The sequence below is a fragment of the Schistocerca gregaria genome, chromosome 1 (assembly GCF_023897955.1).
Source record: "Schistocerca gregaria isolate iqSchGreg1 chromosome 1, iqSchGreg1.2, whole genome shotgun sequence".
NCBI classification, from domain to species: Eukaryota; Metazoa; Arthropoda; class Insecta; order Orthoptera; family Acrididae; genus Schistocerca; species Schistocerca gregaria.
The window spans coordinates 789,135,510-789,150,977 of NC_064920.1; the positions used below are offsets into that span (position 1 = coordinate 789,135,510).

Genomic DNA, 15,468 nt, shown 5'->3' on the forward strand with positions numbered 1-15,468 from the left:
CTCCGTGGCTCACCACTGCATTACGTCAGTTAATGAATAAACGTGATGCTGCATATAGGGCCTTCAAGCGTAACCCAACTCCCGAGGCGTACGAAGCTTATAGGAAACTCCGAAACAGAACCAAGCAAAGCGTGAGGAATGCCAAAATCAGACATGCCAGCTCTGTCGTATGCGGCATATCAAAACCTGCTGCACTGTGGAAAAAGCTGCACAGTTTCGGTATAGGGAAGCGAAGATCTGACGCTGTTTATCAAGCGTCTGCAGAAGAATTAAACGATTTCTTCTCAACAGCTGCAAACTGCCACGCAGCGACAAATTACCAGCCCCAAGATATCAATCTCTCGAGAGACAAGTTTGTCCTAAAACATGTCACTACCGGCACAGTACACAAGGCAATTATGAGAATCTCTTCCGAGGCAGTAGGAAATGATGGAGTAAGCATTGGCATGATTAAGAACGTCGTAGACACTATTATTCCAGTTATCACAGACATCTTCAACCTGTCTCTTGTCAGTAGTACATATCCTACTGAGTGGAAGCAAAGTTTAATTAAGCCTATACCCAAGACTGACAACCCTAAGTCGCCAGGTGACTACAGGTCGATCAGCACACTACCTGCAATTTCTAAAGCCCTAGAGCACATCGTCCATGAACAACTGACGGATTACCTCAAAACTCATAACATCCATGACGAATATCAGTCAGGCTTTCGAAAGCACCATAGTACAGCAACCGCATTAATCAAAGTAACTGATGACATTAAATATGCTATGGACAGACGTGAAGCTATTATCCTAACACTGCTTGACTTTAGCAAGGCTTTTGACACAGTTGACTTCGATATATTACTAATTAAAATGAAACAGCTGAATTTCTCAAACAGCGCAATACCATGGTTCGACAGCTACCTCAAAAACAGAAGTCAACAAGTCATTTGTGGGTCGGAAAAGTCATCATGGAAAAGCGTGCGCTCTGGAGTTCCCCAAGGCTCCGTCCTTGGTCCACTACTCTTCTCACTGTACATTAATGATATTTCTTCAGTGATTCACTCCTGCAACTACCATCTTTATGCCGACGACATCCAACTGTACATAAGTGCAAGCCCCAAAAACATTGCTGGCGCAGTAGCGAGTATGAACGCAGATCTTTGCTCTGTTTCTCGATGGGCACAGAACCTAGGTCTGAAACTAAACCCCAAGAAATCCCAGGTCATACTTATATCTCATCCAAAGTTAATCAGCCGGTACTTTCGCGAAACAGTCCCTAAAATACTCCTCAATGGTACCCAACTTCCATACCAAAAAACAGTAAAAGACCTTGGAATAATCTTGGATGAACACCTAAACTGGGAAGAACAAACAGTCACAGCTTGCCGGAAATCGCTCTCCTCCCTACATGCAATTCAAAAGTTTAGAAAAATATTTCCAACCCATGTTAAACAAAAATTAGTCCAAACACTAGTCTTGCCTAATCTTTACTACTGCGATGTAGTTCAACACGGCACAAATAGTGAAAATTCTAGATGCCTCGAGCTAGTGATGAATGCTTGCGTTAGATACGTGTGCAATATTCGGTTGTATGATCATATCAGTCCTTCATACTCCCAGCTAGGTTGGATACGCCCACATACGGCACGCGATCTCCACACGATGTGCTTACTTCATCGATTTCTTAGCCACTGGCGCCCCCAATACTTATCTTCTCACATTAAACACCTATCATCATTCCACAATCGCAACACCAGATCGGATACGTCTATCATCTTGGCTGTACCTTTACATAACACAAAATCTTTCTCCGTGTCATTCTCCATCTCAGCCATACGACTATGGAACGCGCTCCCCTGTGATCTTCGTCTTATCCAGAACTACTCAACATTCAAGAGGGAACTTAAAGCTTACATATTAGGGACGGTATAACCACCATTCTTGTGCCCCTCCCATCTCTTTCTTTCTCCTCTCCATCACAGCTTCGAATTTTACCGTTCTATTTCTCTTCCTCTAACCTATCTACCTCTTATATATCTCTTTCACCCCATTCTATCGTCTTATGTCTCTGCTCGACGAGAATAACTCACAAGCTGCAAGAACATAACGAGAAAATTCCCAACTAACAATGGGACTGACATTCAGAAAAGAAAAGTATGTTTACTTTCATATACATAGTCATTATTATTATTATTATTATCATTATTATTACTATTATTATTATTATTATTGATTGTTATAATTATTTTTTATTGTTATAATTATCATTGTACTACTGTTATAATATCTATTTTTTTCTTTAACATCAATACTGCATAATAGGCTATATGTCCTTAATGTTAAGTAGAAACTGTAACTCGTTCAACCTGAGTATGCCTGGTTAGGTGTAAGAGAGGGCCTGAAGGCCCTAATCTTGCCAGGTAAAATAAATGCATAAATAAATAAATAAATAAAATAATGTTGAAAATCACTCAATATGTCATAATATTTTTCTGCTTTATAGTTTCCAAGGAAACTGCACATAACAAATTTGAAATCTGCCAGGCTGCTTTTTCTAGTAGATTGTAGAATCCTTCACAGTTTTCATCACCCGTTAATGTCCGTATTTGCGGCCCTATAAAAACTGCCTCTCTCAGTTTGGGTTCACTGACTTTGAGTGATTTCGATTTCGAATACAAAAATCCATCAGAAAATTTATCCATAACTTTGTCTAAATTTTTCATTATTCCTAATTTAATGTGCAATGGGGGTACATATATCTTTAGAGGATTCACAGGTGGGATATGTGATACATTTTTCTGACCAGGGATAAGAGATCAACTATTAGGCCATAATTTTGTGACACAGTGAGATCTCTTATGTCCGTTGTCTCATTCGCACAAAAAGCAGCAGTATTTGTTGAACTCAAGTCACCATTTTTCATATTGGATTTTCTCTAAAAGTGGTTGCATACTGTCATATGTCTCTTTTATACTAGTGGCAGGCGCTGAATTAATTGAAGTCCATTACCAATGAATAGCAGCACGGCCTTCAAACTAACTTTAGAGAAGTCTACGACTGATCGCCAGCATCTGCCCGGTGTTGATGCCCAAGTGTTTCCGTAACAGAATAAATTTAATTGCAAAAGGAGTCTTTGAAATCACTATGGCGGCGGCGATAGCTACATATTCGTACATCTTGTTGTGGTATGTTCCAGCATTTGGGTCTGGAAGTTAAAACTTCAGCCTGCTGATTAGAGAAGTTTAAATCCCGAATCATGTGATTAAGGTCTTGTTGACTGGGGCAGCACGGTTATGATGAACAGGTACTACCTTCATAAGTAGGATCATTTTTATTTTCATCTGAATCATTTTCAGTTTGAGGTAGGTCAAAATCGAAGATTAAGATCGTATCTGCATATATTGGTACAGTGAAACCTTCATTGTGGAGGACAGGCCTCGATGTAGAGGGCAGATTCGGATACGTAACTGCATGTTTTGATTTAGATGTAGTTTCTTTAGTATTTGTTAAACAAAAATAACAATCCGTTAGATGATCCGTCAGTTTCCTCCAAATGGGGGGAATTGCAAATGGTATATGATGTGCACGATTTTTCCACTCAGTCTACAGTCTAACACACGAAACACAGCACGTGTTTTGGGCTCCAGATCTTATCCAAATTGCCCACGTGACAGCTAAAGTTCATAACACTCTTTCACAAGTCGCGTGGAATGCGGCTTTAGAGACTTGAAGGTCAGCTCGCCACAAATATAGCAGAAGTTATCTGCATGATTTACACACCTTCGTGGCATGGTGAACCAACAAAACACTAAAACACAACATACACAATACACTCTACACAGAAATGAAAGAAATAATATTTCACTAGTGATATTCGTACTCTCACGCTCACAATCAGCTCAGTACTGACACATCACAGTGCCAGGTTAACAGGTCTGCAAAAGTCTTCGCATGTCGCAATATAAATGAACCTGCTGAGTCTTGTCGTTTGGTTGTTCGACATGATATTACGTATCATTTCTTCAAATAATGTGGGAATTAAATCGCTACATAAGAGGCACAGGTTCCTATGACAGCTCAAAGAAAATACTAAAATAAAATTTCAGAAAGTACCTGTGGCAAAAAAAATTGTGTATACGGAGAAATTATGACTTTATATCTGAATTCAGTGTAACAGTATGCACTAGAGTCACTAATCAGATGTCTTCTGAAGAAAACGTTGTCGACCAGTGTAATTTGTCAATTGGAAAACTGAGGTGTCTGAACTATAAAACTATGTGACATCTAAACGCAGTTGTTGGTTAATAACATATTCAGTCTATAGAAAATTATGGGAGTTAAAGCTAAGAATTTGGGAGACCTTCGCACTTCAGCAATTGAATCTAATGACTGAAAAACTTTAAACCTAAGAAGGGAATACACTAAAAAAAGTGCATTTTTATATTAAAACACTTTTCAGTAGTACCAGGCAGTGAAATTTCAGCTTGTCCTCCTACGAAGAATTAACTGAAACTTGTGAGACCTATCAGAATTAGACCACAACGTGTTCATACCTTTCGAAGGTCCCGTTTGGCGACAGGATGAGCATCATACGTAATCTCTGTACTGGGGCTAGAGGCCCGAATCTGGTTTCTGGTCCTATCAGCACACTATGTTTTGTGACTGAACGAAGGAGTCTCGTTCTGGCAGCTGTTCCAAGCAAGCATCTAGAGGATACTGTGGGCACCAACTCCAACCTGCCTACTAGCGATTGAGATTAACACTCCACTGGGTCATCTTTTCACAATATTTGCGTTACCTCATGGCGTTCAAAACATAAATCATTCTCGTCAGGGCACCAGTCTCGATTTGGTGCCATATTACTTTTGATCCGTCGTACATCCACTTTTTCCCAGTTACCCCTCACTTTGACAATTTACGTGACAACAACAATAACAATTTCTAGCAAGCACCTTGCACCTTGATGACACATAGCAAAGTAATATCTCTTCTGTTCTTCTGTTCAGGATCGCATGTAATAGGACGATAAACACTTCGTTTGGAAAACCTCACATTTCACGCTTTGATGATGCAGAGAGCTGTCTCCAATTTGTAATATATGTCCAATGAATAAGGGCAGGCGCACATGCTCTGATGCCGCCAGACTGTCTTGGTAAGTAAGTTCCTCGCTAGGCTCTTTCTGCACTTGAGTTTAGGACGTGCAATATTTGTCCTGGTACACAGAGCTGATGCACAGATTAAAACTCCTGTCACGGATGCAGGAGGAGTAGTGTTCACCTTCCTGTCAGCTGCCTCAGATTTAGGTTTACCATAGTTGCCCTAAGTCACTTACAGCAGAAACAAGAATGGTTCGTATGAAAATGACATGACTGATTTCCTGGCACAGCTCGTCCTGTGCTCTCTGAGTAACGATCTATTAGTCGACCGGACGGTAAAGCGTGACCTCCCATCCTGTGGGCAGACGTCTAGAGAAACGAATGCTTCAGTGCGGTAGGATATCCCACAAGACGACATCTGGTGATTCTTCTGTCTGGTTTCTAAGGTCGGAATAAAGAGCTCAGAATACAGAGAGAACGAGCGGTAATACCCTATTACTTGTACAAGACAAGCCCGTGCACTTGGATTCTGTCAGCGTCCTGCCTCAGCAGCAGGTGTCGTGTGTGTGACTGATTCGGGACGAGGCCGCGGGCGTGTGTTGCAGAGCACGGCTCGTCGCCGGCGATGACGGTGCTGTCGGTGGTGATCCGGCTGAGCCTGGTGCTGGTGAACTACACCGCCTACCTGCAGGCCAACGAGATGTTCCCCACGTGCGTGCGGCAGACCGGCACCGCCATCGGCAACATCGCCGCCTGCATCCTCGGCGTCCTGGGGCCCTACATCGTGCACCTCGTAAGTTCTGCCTGGGAACTGTACCTCTGAATCTCTTTCTCCTGCTGCTTCTTCCTTTTCATCTTGTCCTCCATTGTAACTGAGCAAGGAGGTGCAAGAGAGAGAACGGCGGTACGAATCCCTTAGCGCCCACCAAGATTTAATCGAATCATGGTTTCCCTACATCGCTAAAGGCAAATGCCAAATGCCGGTACAATTCCTTCGAAAACACACCGGCGATTCCCTTCCTTAGTCTTCCCCAGCTCGAATTTGAGCTTTGTCTCTAATGACCCCATCGACTACGTAACGTTAAATTCAAATTTTTTCACTTCCCCCCCCCCCCCCCCCCCCTCCCTGCCTTGTGCCTTGTTGTCCAGTTCTTTGCTCGCTAAGTTTTGTTCCCATACCTGTACGTCTATAATCTTATAAGTCTTCGTTTTCCTCTACTTCTGTTAAGTTCAACTTAAGTAACTATTACACTACTGGCCATTAAAATTGCTACACCAAGAAGAAATGCAGATGATAAACGGGTATTCATTGGACAAAGATATTATACTAGAACTGCCTTGTGATTACATTTTCACGCAATTTGAATGCATAGTTCCTGAGAAATCAGTACCCAGAACAATCACCTCTGGCCGTAATAACGGTCTTGATACGCCTGGGTATTGAGTCAAACAGAGCTTGGATGGCGTGTACAGATACAGCTGCCCATGCAGCTTCAACACGATACCACAGTTCATCCAGAGTAGTGACTGGCGCATTGTGACGAGCCAGCTGCGCGGCCACCATTGACCAGACGTTTTCTGGGTGCCATGCGAACCCAACGATTCTGCTAACAGTCATTGGATCTCGACCAACGCGAGCAGCACTGTCGCGATACGATAAACCGCAATCGCGATAGGGTACAATCCGACCTTTATCATAGTTGGAAACGTGATGGTACGCATTTCTTCTCCTTACATGGGGCATCACAACGTTTCACTAGGCAACGCCGGCCAACAGCTGTTTGTGTATGAGAAATCGGTTGGACACTTTCCTCACGTCAGCACGTTGTAGGTGTCGCCACCGGCACCATCCTTGCGTGAATGATCTGAAAAGCTAATCATTTGCATATCATAGCATCTTCTTCCTGTTGGTTAAATTTCGCGACTGTAGCACGTCATCTACGTTGTGTTGCAATTTTAATGGCCAGTAGTGTAAATGCGTATAATAATAATGGCGTAATAAGTAATCTACCATGATGATCGTACTTTCTCAGATGATTCTCTGTGAAATATACTCTTCCACTCTTTCCAGCCCTCTGAAATTCGGTTTTATAAGGCTGTATATTGACCCTTTAACTCCTTCCTATCTGAGAGCACTTCATTTTCCTCCTTCGATTTTTTTCTAAAATGATAGTTTTCTATCCCACACCTTGGAGATCACTGTATTTCAAGAGGCACCTTTTCGTCACGCAAGTCAATTCTGGCCCTACGACGTACGTTAAAGATAGGCAAACCAATGTTTATAGCATTTGTAGATTTAGGCAAAACTGTTGAGAATATGTATTGCAGTGCACTCTTTGAGATTCTAAAGGTATCAGGGATAGAGTACAGTGAGCTATTTGTACAGAAACAAGACTGCAATTATGAGAGTCAAAAGGGAATCATTAATTTGGAAGGGAAAGAGGCAGTTTTATAGCCTGTCTCCGACTTTATTCAGTTTGTACATTGAGCACACAGTAAAGGAAACTAAGGAGAAATCTGGAAGCGCTATTGAAGGTGATGGAGAAGAAAGAAAAATTGATTCTCTGACAGATGAAAAAGACTTTGAAGAATGTTTGATTGGAAAGGATAATGTCTTGAAAAGAGATTGTAAGTGATCATCAAGATAAGTACAACAACGATAATGGAATGTGGTCTAAATAAATCGGACGCTTCTGAGGGAATTAGATTAGGAAATGACAATTAAAGTAGTAGATGAGTTTTGCTGTTTGTGCGGCAAAATAACTGAAGGCTGCCAAAACAGACGGGATATAAAATGCAGCCACGAAATAGCATGAAAAGTGTTTTCGAAGAAGAGAAATTAGTTAATATCAGATATAAATGTAGGTGTTATGAAATATTTTCTAAAGATGTTTGTCTTGAGTGTAGCCTTGTACGGAAGTGAAACTTGGACGATAAACAGTTGGGTCCAGAAGAGAAAAGAAACGTCTGTAATGTGTTGATGCAGAGAAGTGCTGAAGCACAGGTAGGTAGATCGAATAGCTAATTATGAGGGGGTTCTCAATCGAATTGGGAAAAGAAATTTATGACACAACTTGACTGAAAGAATGGGTGGAGTTATAGGACACATCCTCAGGCATCCAGAAATTGTTAAAACAGTAATGAAGAATAGTGTGAAGCGTAAAACTTGTAATGAGAGGTGACGACCTGAACGCAGCAAGCAAGTTCAAATGGATGTTGGGTACAACTGATATGGAGAGATGAATGGGGTAGGTTTGCGCAGGGTGGAGTAGCGTGGATAGTTATCGGACTTAATTCCAAAACATAGGTTCTCATTTCTGAACGATCTCTTCCTTAGTGCCACGGAAAGGTAACGTTCTGGGTTCGAATAGTGGTGCCTCTCAGAATTTTAATCTTTCGTGAAGTTTCATAACAGACCACATTACGTTGCAGAGTGAAAGATTCACTCTGAATGCTGTACTGTTATCCACCTTTTCTGAGATTCATTTACTTGCGTCATAAATATGTAGCATTCTGATATGTATGCAATGTTTGTTAAGCCAGTAAGATTTTTAAATGGAGTGTCTTTTGCACTTTTTTCCCCTGTATTGGCGTTGAGGCGTCTCTCTAATATTTCGACTCATTTATAAATCAGCTCGTATCTCCTTGCAACTACGAGTGGAAGGCAAAGAATTTTAGCGGTGTCGTCGTTATCCACATTTCCTATGACACTGTCACTATCTTGGTTGCTGCTGGTGTTGCTTTCATTCCCTACTCTTATTATTTTGTTCCATTTTTTGGAAGTAATGCTGCCAGTTCTTCACGCACTAAAAAATAAAAGTCTTTCAGTTTTAACCTTATTTCTGTCTGCAACAGTTTACTTCATCTGAACCCACATGAGCTCTATTACACTGAATTGGGAATGATATGGTCGAAAACGCAGCTCTATAATTATTTTCTTCTTGCAATTTTGTCATTGTAAAAGATAATACATGTTTTATGCTGTAGCGCAATTTCCAGCACTTCTGCCTTTTTCATTTACCTATCAAAGGAAACTGTGTCGTTCTTCTCTAGCCGGTTCACTACGTCTCACTTCCCGCTGCTGACTTCAGGGGATATATTTAATTGAACGTAGTGATATGGTGCATTATCGATATTACAGTAGACTTCTTTTCTGTGTTTGGAAGCAAAGAGTGTTCGAACCAGTCTTTAAGTTCCGTTCTCGTCATTCCCTCGTGGTGGTCCCTAGGTACCTTCGATGAAAACAACTACAAAGCATTTGGAACAAACCCACCGATCGCTCCAGCACGTAAAATAATGAGCCTATTGCCTTCTCTAGCTGGAGATTTCATTGTTCCTCATGCAGTGTCATCAATCCACGCATCTGGTATGGAATCACTGGCATTTACCCTACATTTCGTCCAACCAAACGAATTCGTGAAGTTTGCATACTTCCCTCAAGTAGCGGCAGCTCCAGGCTACGATATTCTGTTCAAGTTGACGTCTTCTCCCAGAAAACGTTTTCCATCGAAACCCTCTCTTCTTCAGTACCACCGACAGGCTAGTTTTTTCAGCGAAAAATAACTTACTATCTCGTTGTAAGAGAAACAGCTCGTTCCGTTCCGGATATTCTCTCCGCGTGTAATAGTTATGCAGGGTATTAGAAAATTCCCGTTACATATTTCTAGGACTTGTAGGGGGGAGTGAGTACCTAATATTTTATATAGTAACCTACGACCGCGCGACCGCTACGGTCGCAGGTTCGAATTCTGCCTCGGGCATGGATGTGTGTGATGTCCTTATGTTTGTTAGGTTTAAGTAGCTGTTACTCTAGGGGACTGATGACATCAGATGTTAAGTCCCATAGTGCTGAGAGCCATTTGAACCATTTAAACCTACGTCCGGAAACGTGTCCGGAAACGTACCGTTTCCGTGCTATAGCCGGTTGAAAACGTGTTTGCTAGGTGGCTACGCAACTGGGCAGTCATGGTGGACGATGCTTACGTCGGATCGGCTGGTGTCATTTAACGTCCATCCTACTTCTTTGGCCTGTTTCGAGACTAATTCACATGTCTGCGGCTGTTAGAGTAACATGGTTGAGTACACGTTTGCAGAATACACCGAGATGATCTTTCTGAATAGTGAAGATCGCGATAATGAGAGAGCTGTTCGTCGCATTTATCAAGATCGTTCTCCACAACGCCCGGCACCATCGCATAATATTTTCACTACAATTACACAATGGCGAGGAAGGGTACCTCCACCGTCATGCTCCAAGGAGAGGCCGCACATCCGAATTGAAAGGGCTCGTAGTGTACCACGTCGAAGAAAACACGTCAACGAGTACACGAGCAATTTCTGTTGATGTTAATAAGTGGAATTGTAAAACAAGTGAGAAGACTTGTCTGGTGTCGGGACAAGAAGAAGAAACAGGAGTTGATAGGGAAGAGATATGGAATACAATATAAGAATTAGAATTTAAAAGCGCTTTGGAAGACTTAAGATCAAATGAGGCAGAAGGGCTAGGTAACATGCCATCGGTATTTCTAAAATCATTGGCAGAAGTGGCAACAGAACGACTATTGACGTTGCTGTGTAGATGTATGGGACTGGTGATATATCATCAGACGTTCGGAAAAACACCAGCCACACAATTTAGAAGACTTCAAGAGCCGACAAATGCGGGAATTATCACACATTCAGCTTAACACCTCATGCATTAAACTTGTTTCCAAGAATAATATGCAGAAGAACGGAAAGAAAACTGAGGGTCTAACAGATGAGGATCGGTTATGACGCTTCGCTTGATAATAGAAGAAAGACTAAAGAAAACTCAAGACATGTTCATAGGATTTATCGACCTGAAAAAAGCGTTAGACAACGTAAAATAGCGCAAGATATGTTCAAATATGTGTGAAATCTTACGGGACTTATCTGCTAAGGTCATCAGTCCCTAGGCTTACACACTACTTAACCTAAATTATCCCAAGGACAAACACACACACACCCATGCCCGAGGGAGGACTCGAACCTCCGCCGGGACCAACCGCACAGTCCATGACTGCAGCGCCTGAGACCGAACTGCTAATCTCGCGCGGCAAACTTCTGAGAAAAACAAGGGTAAGCTATAGGGAAAGACGAAAAATGTACAATATGTACAAAAACCAAGAGGGAACAATATGAATTGAGGATCAAAACCTAAGTGCTCGGATTAAAAAGGGACGTTTAGTCTGTACGTCGAAGTAACAATGACGGAAAAAAAGATTCAAGAGTGCAATTAAAATTCAAGGTGAAAGAAAATCAGTTACAAGATTCGCTATTTTCAGTTAAGGGAACAATTACAGGATCTGTTGAATGGAATCAACAGTGTAATCATTACAGAATACGAACCGAGAGTCAATCGAAGAAAGACGAAAGTAACAAGAGGTAGCGAAATGAGAACAGCGAGAAACTTAATATCAGAATTGGTGATCACGAAGTAGATGAAATTAAGGAATTCCGCTACCTAAGCACCAAAATAATCCATGACAGACGGAGCAAGAAGGACATATAAAGCAAACTAGCATTGGCAAAGAGGGCATTCCTGACCAAGGGAAGTCTACTAGCATTAAACACAGGCCTTAATTTGAGGAAGAAATTTCTGAGAATGTAGGTCTGGAGCACGGCACTGTATCGTAGTATGAACATGGACAGTAGAGAAACTGGAGCAGAAGAGACTCGAAGCGTTTGAGATGTGGTGCTACAGAAGACTATTGAAAATTAGATGGACTGATAAGAAAGAAATAAGGACATCCTCCGGAAAATCATCGAGGAAAGGAATACATGGAAAACACTGATAGGAAGAAGGGACAGAATGGTACGACATCTGTTAAGACATCAGGGAATATCTTTCCTACTACTAGAGGGAGTTGTAGAGTGTAAAAACTGTAGAGGAAGACAGAGATTGGAATAGATCCAGCAAATTATTGAGGACGTAGGTTGCAAGTGCTACTATGACGGGAAGAGTTTGGCGCAAGAGGGTAAATCATGAATCCGAGGCGGGTTTCATCGGACCGGTCGGCGTCCGCAGCTCGTGGTCTCGCGGTCGCGTTATCACCTCCCGAGGACGGGGATCCGGGTTCGACTCCCGGCAGGGTCAGGGATTTTCACTTGCCTCGAAATGACTGGGTGTTTGTGTTGTCCTCATCATCTCATTATCATTCATGAAAGTGGTGAGACTGGACTGAGCAAAGATTGGGAATTTGTACGAGCGCTGATAACCGCGCAGTTGAGGGCCCAAAAAACCAAACATCATCATCATCATCGTCATCTGGCCAGTCGGAAGACTGGTGACGAGAAAAAAGAGGAAGAAGAAGTAAAAGAGGAGGAGGAGGAGGAAGTACAGCACAAAGTGTGAGCTTGAGTTGTTTGGATGGTAACGTGGTGTCATCATCACGGTAACGGTTACGAATTCGAGAATTTGGACTGGAGCTAGAGTGTCCTCACCACACAATACTCTCCAAGTGCGTGGAGTCTCAGGGACGTTCTTCCAGAGGTCTGTCTATAATTGTATAGTTGGTGCTTCTACAAGCTGGAGAAAGTGAATTGTAAGGCTAGAAACTACTGTTATCCCACGAACAACACAGTAACAGGTCGGCATCATCGACTGATGCTTCCTTTTGCTCCGATCCGACAAACTCGACCCACTGTTGTAACAGAATTAAAGCAGAATACAGATTGCGTTCATTTAAAATTGTTTTTTATCATTATTTGGTCACAAGCCATTTTAAAATCAGTTCCTCGGCGCTAGTTACTTACGATTTCTTCATTTCAAACGTAGAAGCAAGTAGCTTGTTTCAATTACTTGTGTGTCTGTTTTCTGTGTCCGCACAGTCACTGCGTTCATAAGTACGTCATGTAACTGTGTTGTGTGGAATGACAGCGTTCGATTCAACTTCGTTTCACTGTGTCAGAAGTTCATTATTTACGCGCATTGGACTTGGATTGTGTTTAGGTGAGCCTAAGAAACATAATGGAGTTAGAATTCAAAGATTTTGTTCTAGGACATATGCTGCAAGTGGACTAATGCCATGTTCTGCACGCTAGTGGTGTGGAGGAATCCTTACAGTGAGGTGACAGAAGTCCCAACATCGTGTCGGGCTTCCTTTTGCCCGGCTTAGTGCACCAGATCAACGTGGCATGAACTCAACAGGTCTTTGGATGTCCCCTGCAGAAATATTGACCCAAGCTTCCTCTGTAGCCGCCCATAATTGCCTTCATGTCGGGCGATCCTGGCGGCGAAATGATTCGCTCGAATTGTCCAAAATGTTCTTCAAACCAATCGCGAAAAATTGTGGTCTAGTGACAAGGAACAGTGTGATTCAAAAAATTCCTTTGTTGATTGGGAATATGAAGTGCATTAATGCCTGCAAATGGTCTCCAAGTAACCGAACATAACCACCGTCAATGATTGGTTCAGTTGTACCAAAGAACTCAGCCCACACCACTAGGAGCCACACCCAGCTTGCACAGTGCCTTGTTGACAACTTGGGTCCATGGCTTCGTGGGTTCTGCGCTACACTTGACCCTACCATCAGCTCTTACCATTTGACATAGGGACTCATCCGACCAAGGCACGCTTTTCCAGTTGTCTAGTGTCCAATCAATATGGTCACGAGCCAAAGACAGGCGCTGCAGGCGATATCGTTCTGTTAGCAAAGACACTCGCATCGGTCGTCTACTGCCATAGACCATTAGCGCCAAATTTTGCCCCACTCTCCTAACTGATATGTTCGTCGTACGTCCCAGATTGATTCCTGTGGTTATTTCACGCAGACAACTCTACGCAAATCCAGCTGCTCTCAGTTGTTAAGTGAAGGCCGTCGGCCACTACGTTGTCCATATTGAGAGGTAATGCCTGAAATGTGGTATTCTCTGTACTCTTTTGATATTGTGAATCTCTGAATGTTGAATACTCTAACGGTTTCCGAACGGAATTTCCCATGCGTCTAGCTCTAAGTACCTTCCCGCGTTTAAAGTCTGTTTACTCCAGTCGCAAGACTACAATCACGTCGCAAACCTTCTCACATGAATCACATGAGTACAAATGACAGCTCCGTCAATGCACTGTCCTTTTATACTTTGTGTATGCGATACTATCACCATCCGTATACGTGCATATCGCCTACCCGTGAGTTTTGTCATCTCACGGTATATACCGAAATCGGTTCTGCAAAATGAGCCGCCGCGCGGGCGCTACAGAGCGGCGTGTTGGCAGGGCACATGGGACGCGCGCCTGCCGTTCCTGGTGGTGGGCGGCATCACGACGCTGGGCGCCGTGCTGGCGTCGTTCCTGCCCGAGACGCTGCACGTGCGCCTGCCCGAGACGCTGCACGAGGCGCGCTCCTTCGGACGCGACCAGCCCTACTTCAGTTGCCTCGCCCTCCGCCGGCGGCGCCAGCGTCGCTCCCCGCAGCCGCCGCCCCTCTAACGCCACCGCAACGTGACCTCTCGCCCCGTCACCTCAACCGTGTTGCTACGTCTGGACAGCTTCTGTCTTTCATTTGTACCTGCATATACACTATATTTATACTAAATTTACATTCGTTATCATCGTTTTATAATAAATATGTGTATCACAGCAGCACTCTATACGTTTTTTATTTATCTCAGTCATCTTCCGTTATGCCTCTTATCGAAACACACGATTCATCTCTCTTTCTCCCTTCTTTCATGCACTCCGCAACTTGAAGTCAAATGAGTAAGTTGGTAAGCGCGTAATGTAACACATAAAAAATTTTTAAGTTATTTATGCTACTGTCTACTTCGTAAGAATATTTGCAATTAAACTTTGGCAATGACGCAAGTAAATATTCTATTTCTATCTCTTATCTCGTTTATAGAATAACGGCAGCATTAGTAAAAAAAGTCATTCAAATCCAGCCACAATGTAATGTAATAAAATAAAACTAGTTGTCACTGTTTTTCTTTACTTTCAGTGTAGTATAGTAGAATGAATATGTGCCGTGACTTATATAAAAAAGAATCACACATTAATGCAATGGCTCAGCATAAAAGAGAAATAACTAATGTAGGGATATTATTAACAGTGTAACATGTTGTTTAATTTAGCCCGACGCGTATAAGCACACAGTAAACTAGCTCAGTTCTCAGGGGGTTACGGGATTGTAAATACTCATTTATTTTACTATTAAAACACCACAGATATTCCTCAATATATGCCTAGTTGACATCAAGATAAAAGTTATGTGCTTATGTTGTTGTTGTTGTGGTCTTCAGTCCTGAGACTGGTTTGATGCAGCCCTCCATGCTACTCTATCTTGTGCAAGCTTCTTCATCTTCCAGTACCTACTGCAGCCTACATCCTTCTGAATCTGCGTAGTGTATTCATCTCTCGGTCTCTCTCT

General features: G+C 42.6%; 1 protein-coding gene across 1 annotated transcript in view; it reads left to right on the forward strand.

The window, feature by feature from the left end:
- Window positions 1-14,687, forward strand: part of LOC126269593 (solute carrier family 22 member 7-like) — a 111,808-nt gene extending 97,121 nt beyond the window's left edge. Inside the window, exons 8-9 of the mRNA XM_049974004.1 lie at window positions 5,689-5,876; window positions 14,319-14,687. Of these exons, the coding sequence (XP_049829961.1) occupies window positions 5,689-5,876; window positions 14,319-14,531 (401 nt within the window). The 3' untranslated portion in view covers window positions 14,532-14,687. The remainder of the gene's footprint in view (window positions 1-5,688; window positions 5,877-14,318) is intronic.
- The last annotated feature ends 781 nt before the right edge of the window (window positions 14,688-15,468 follow it).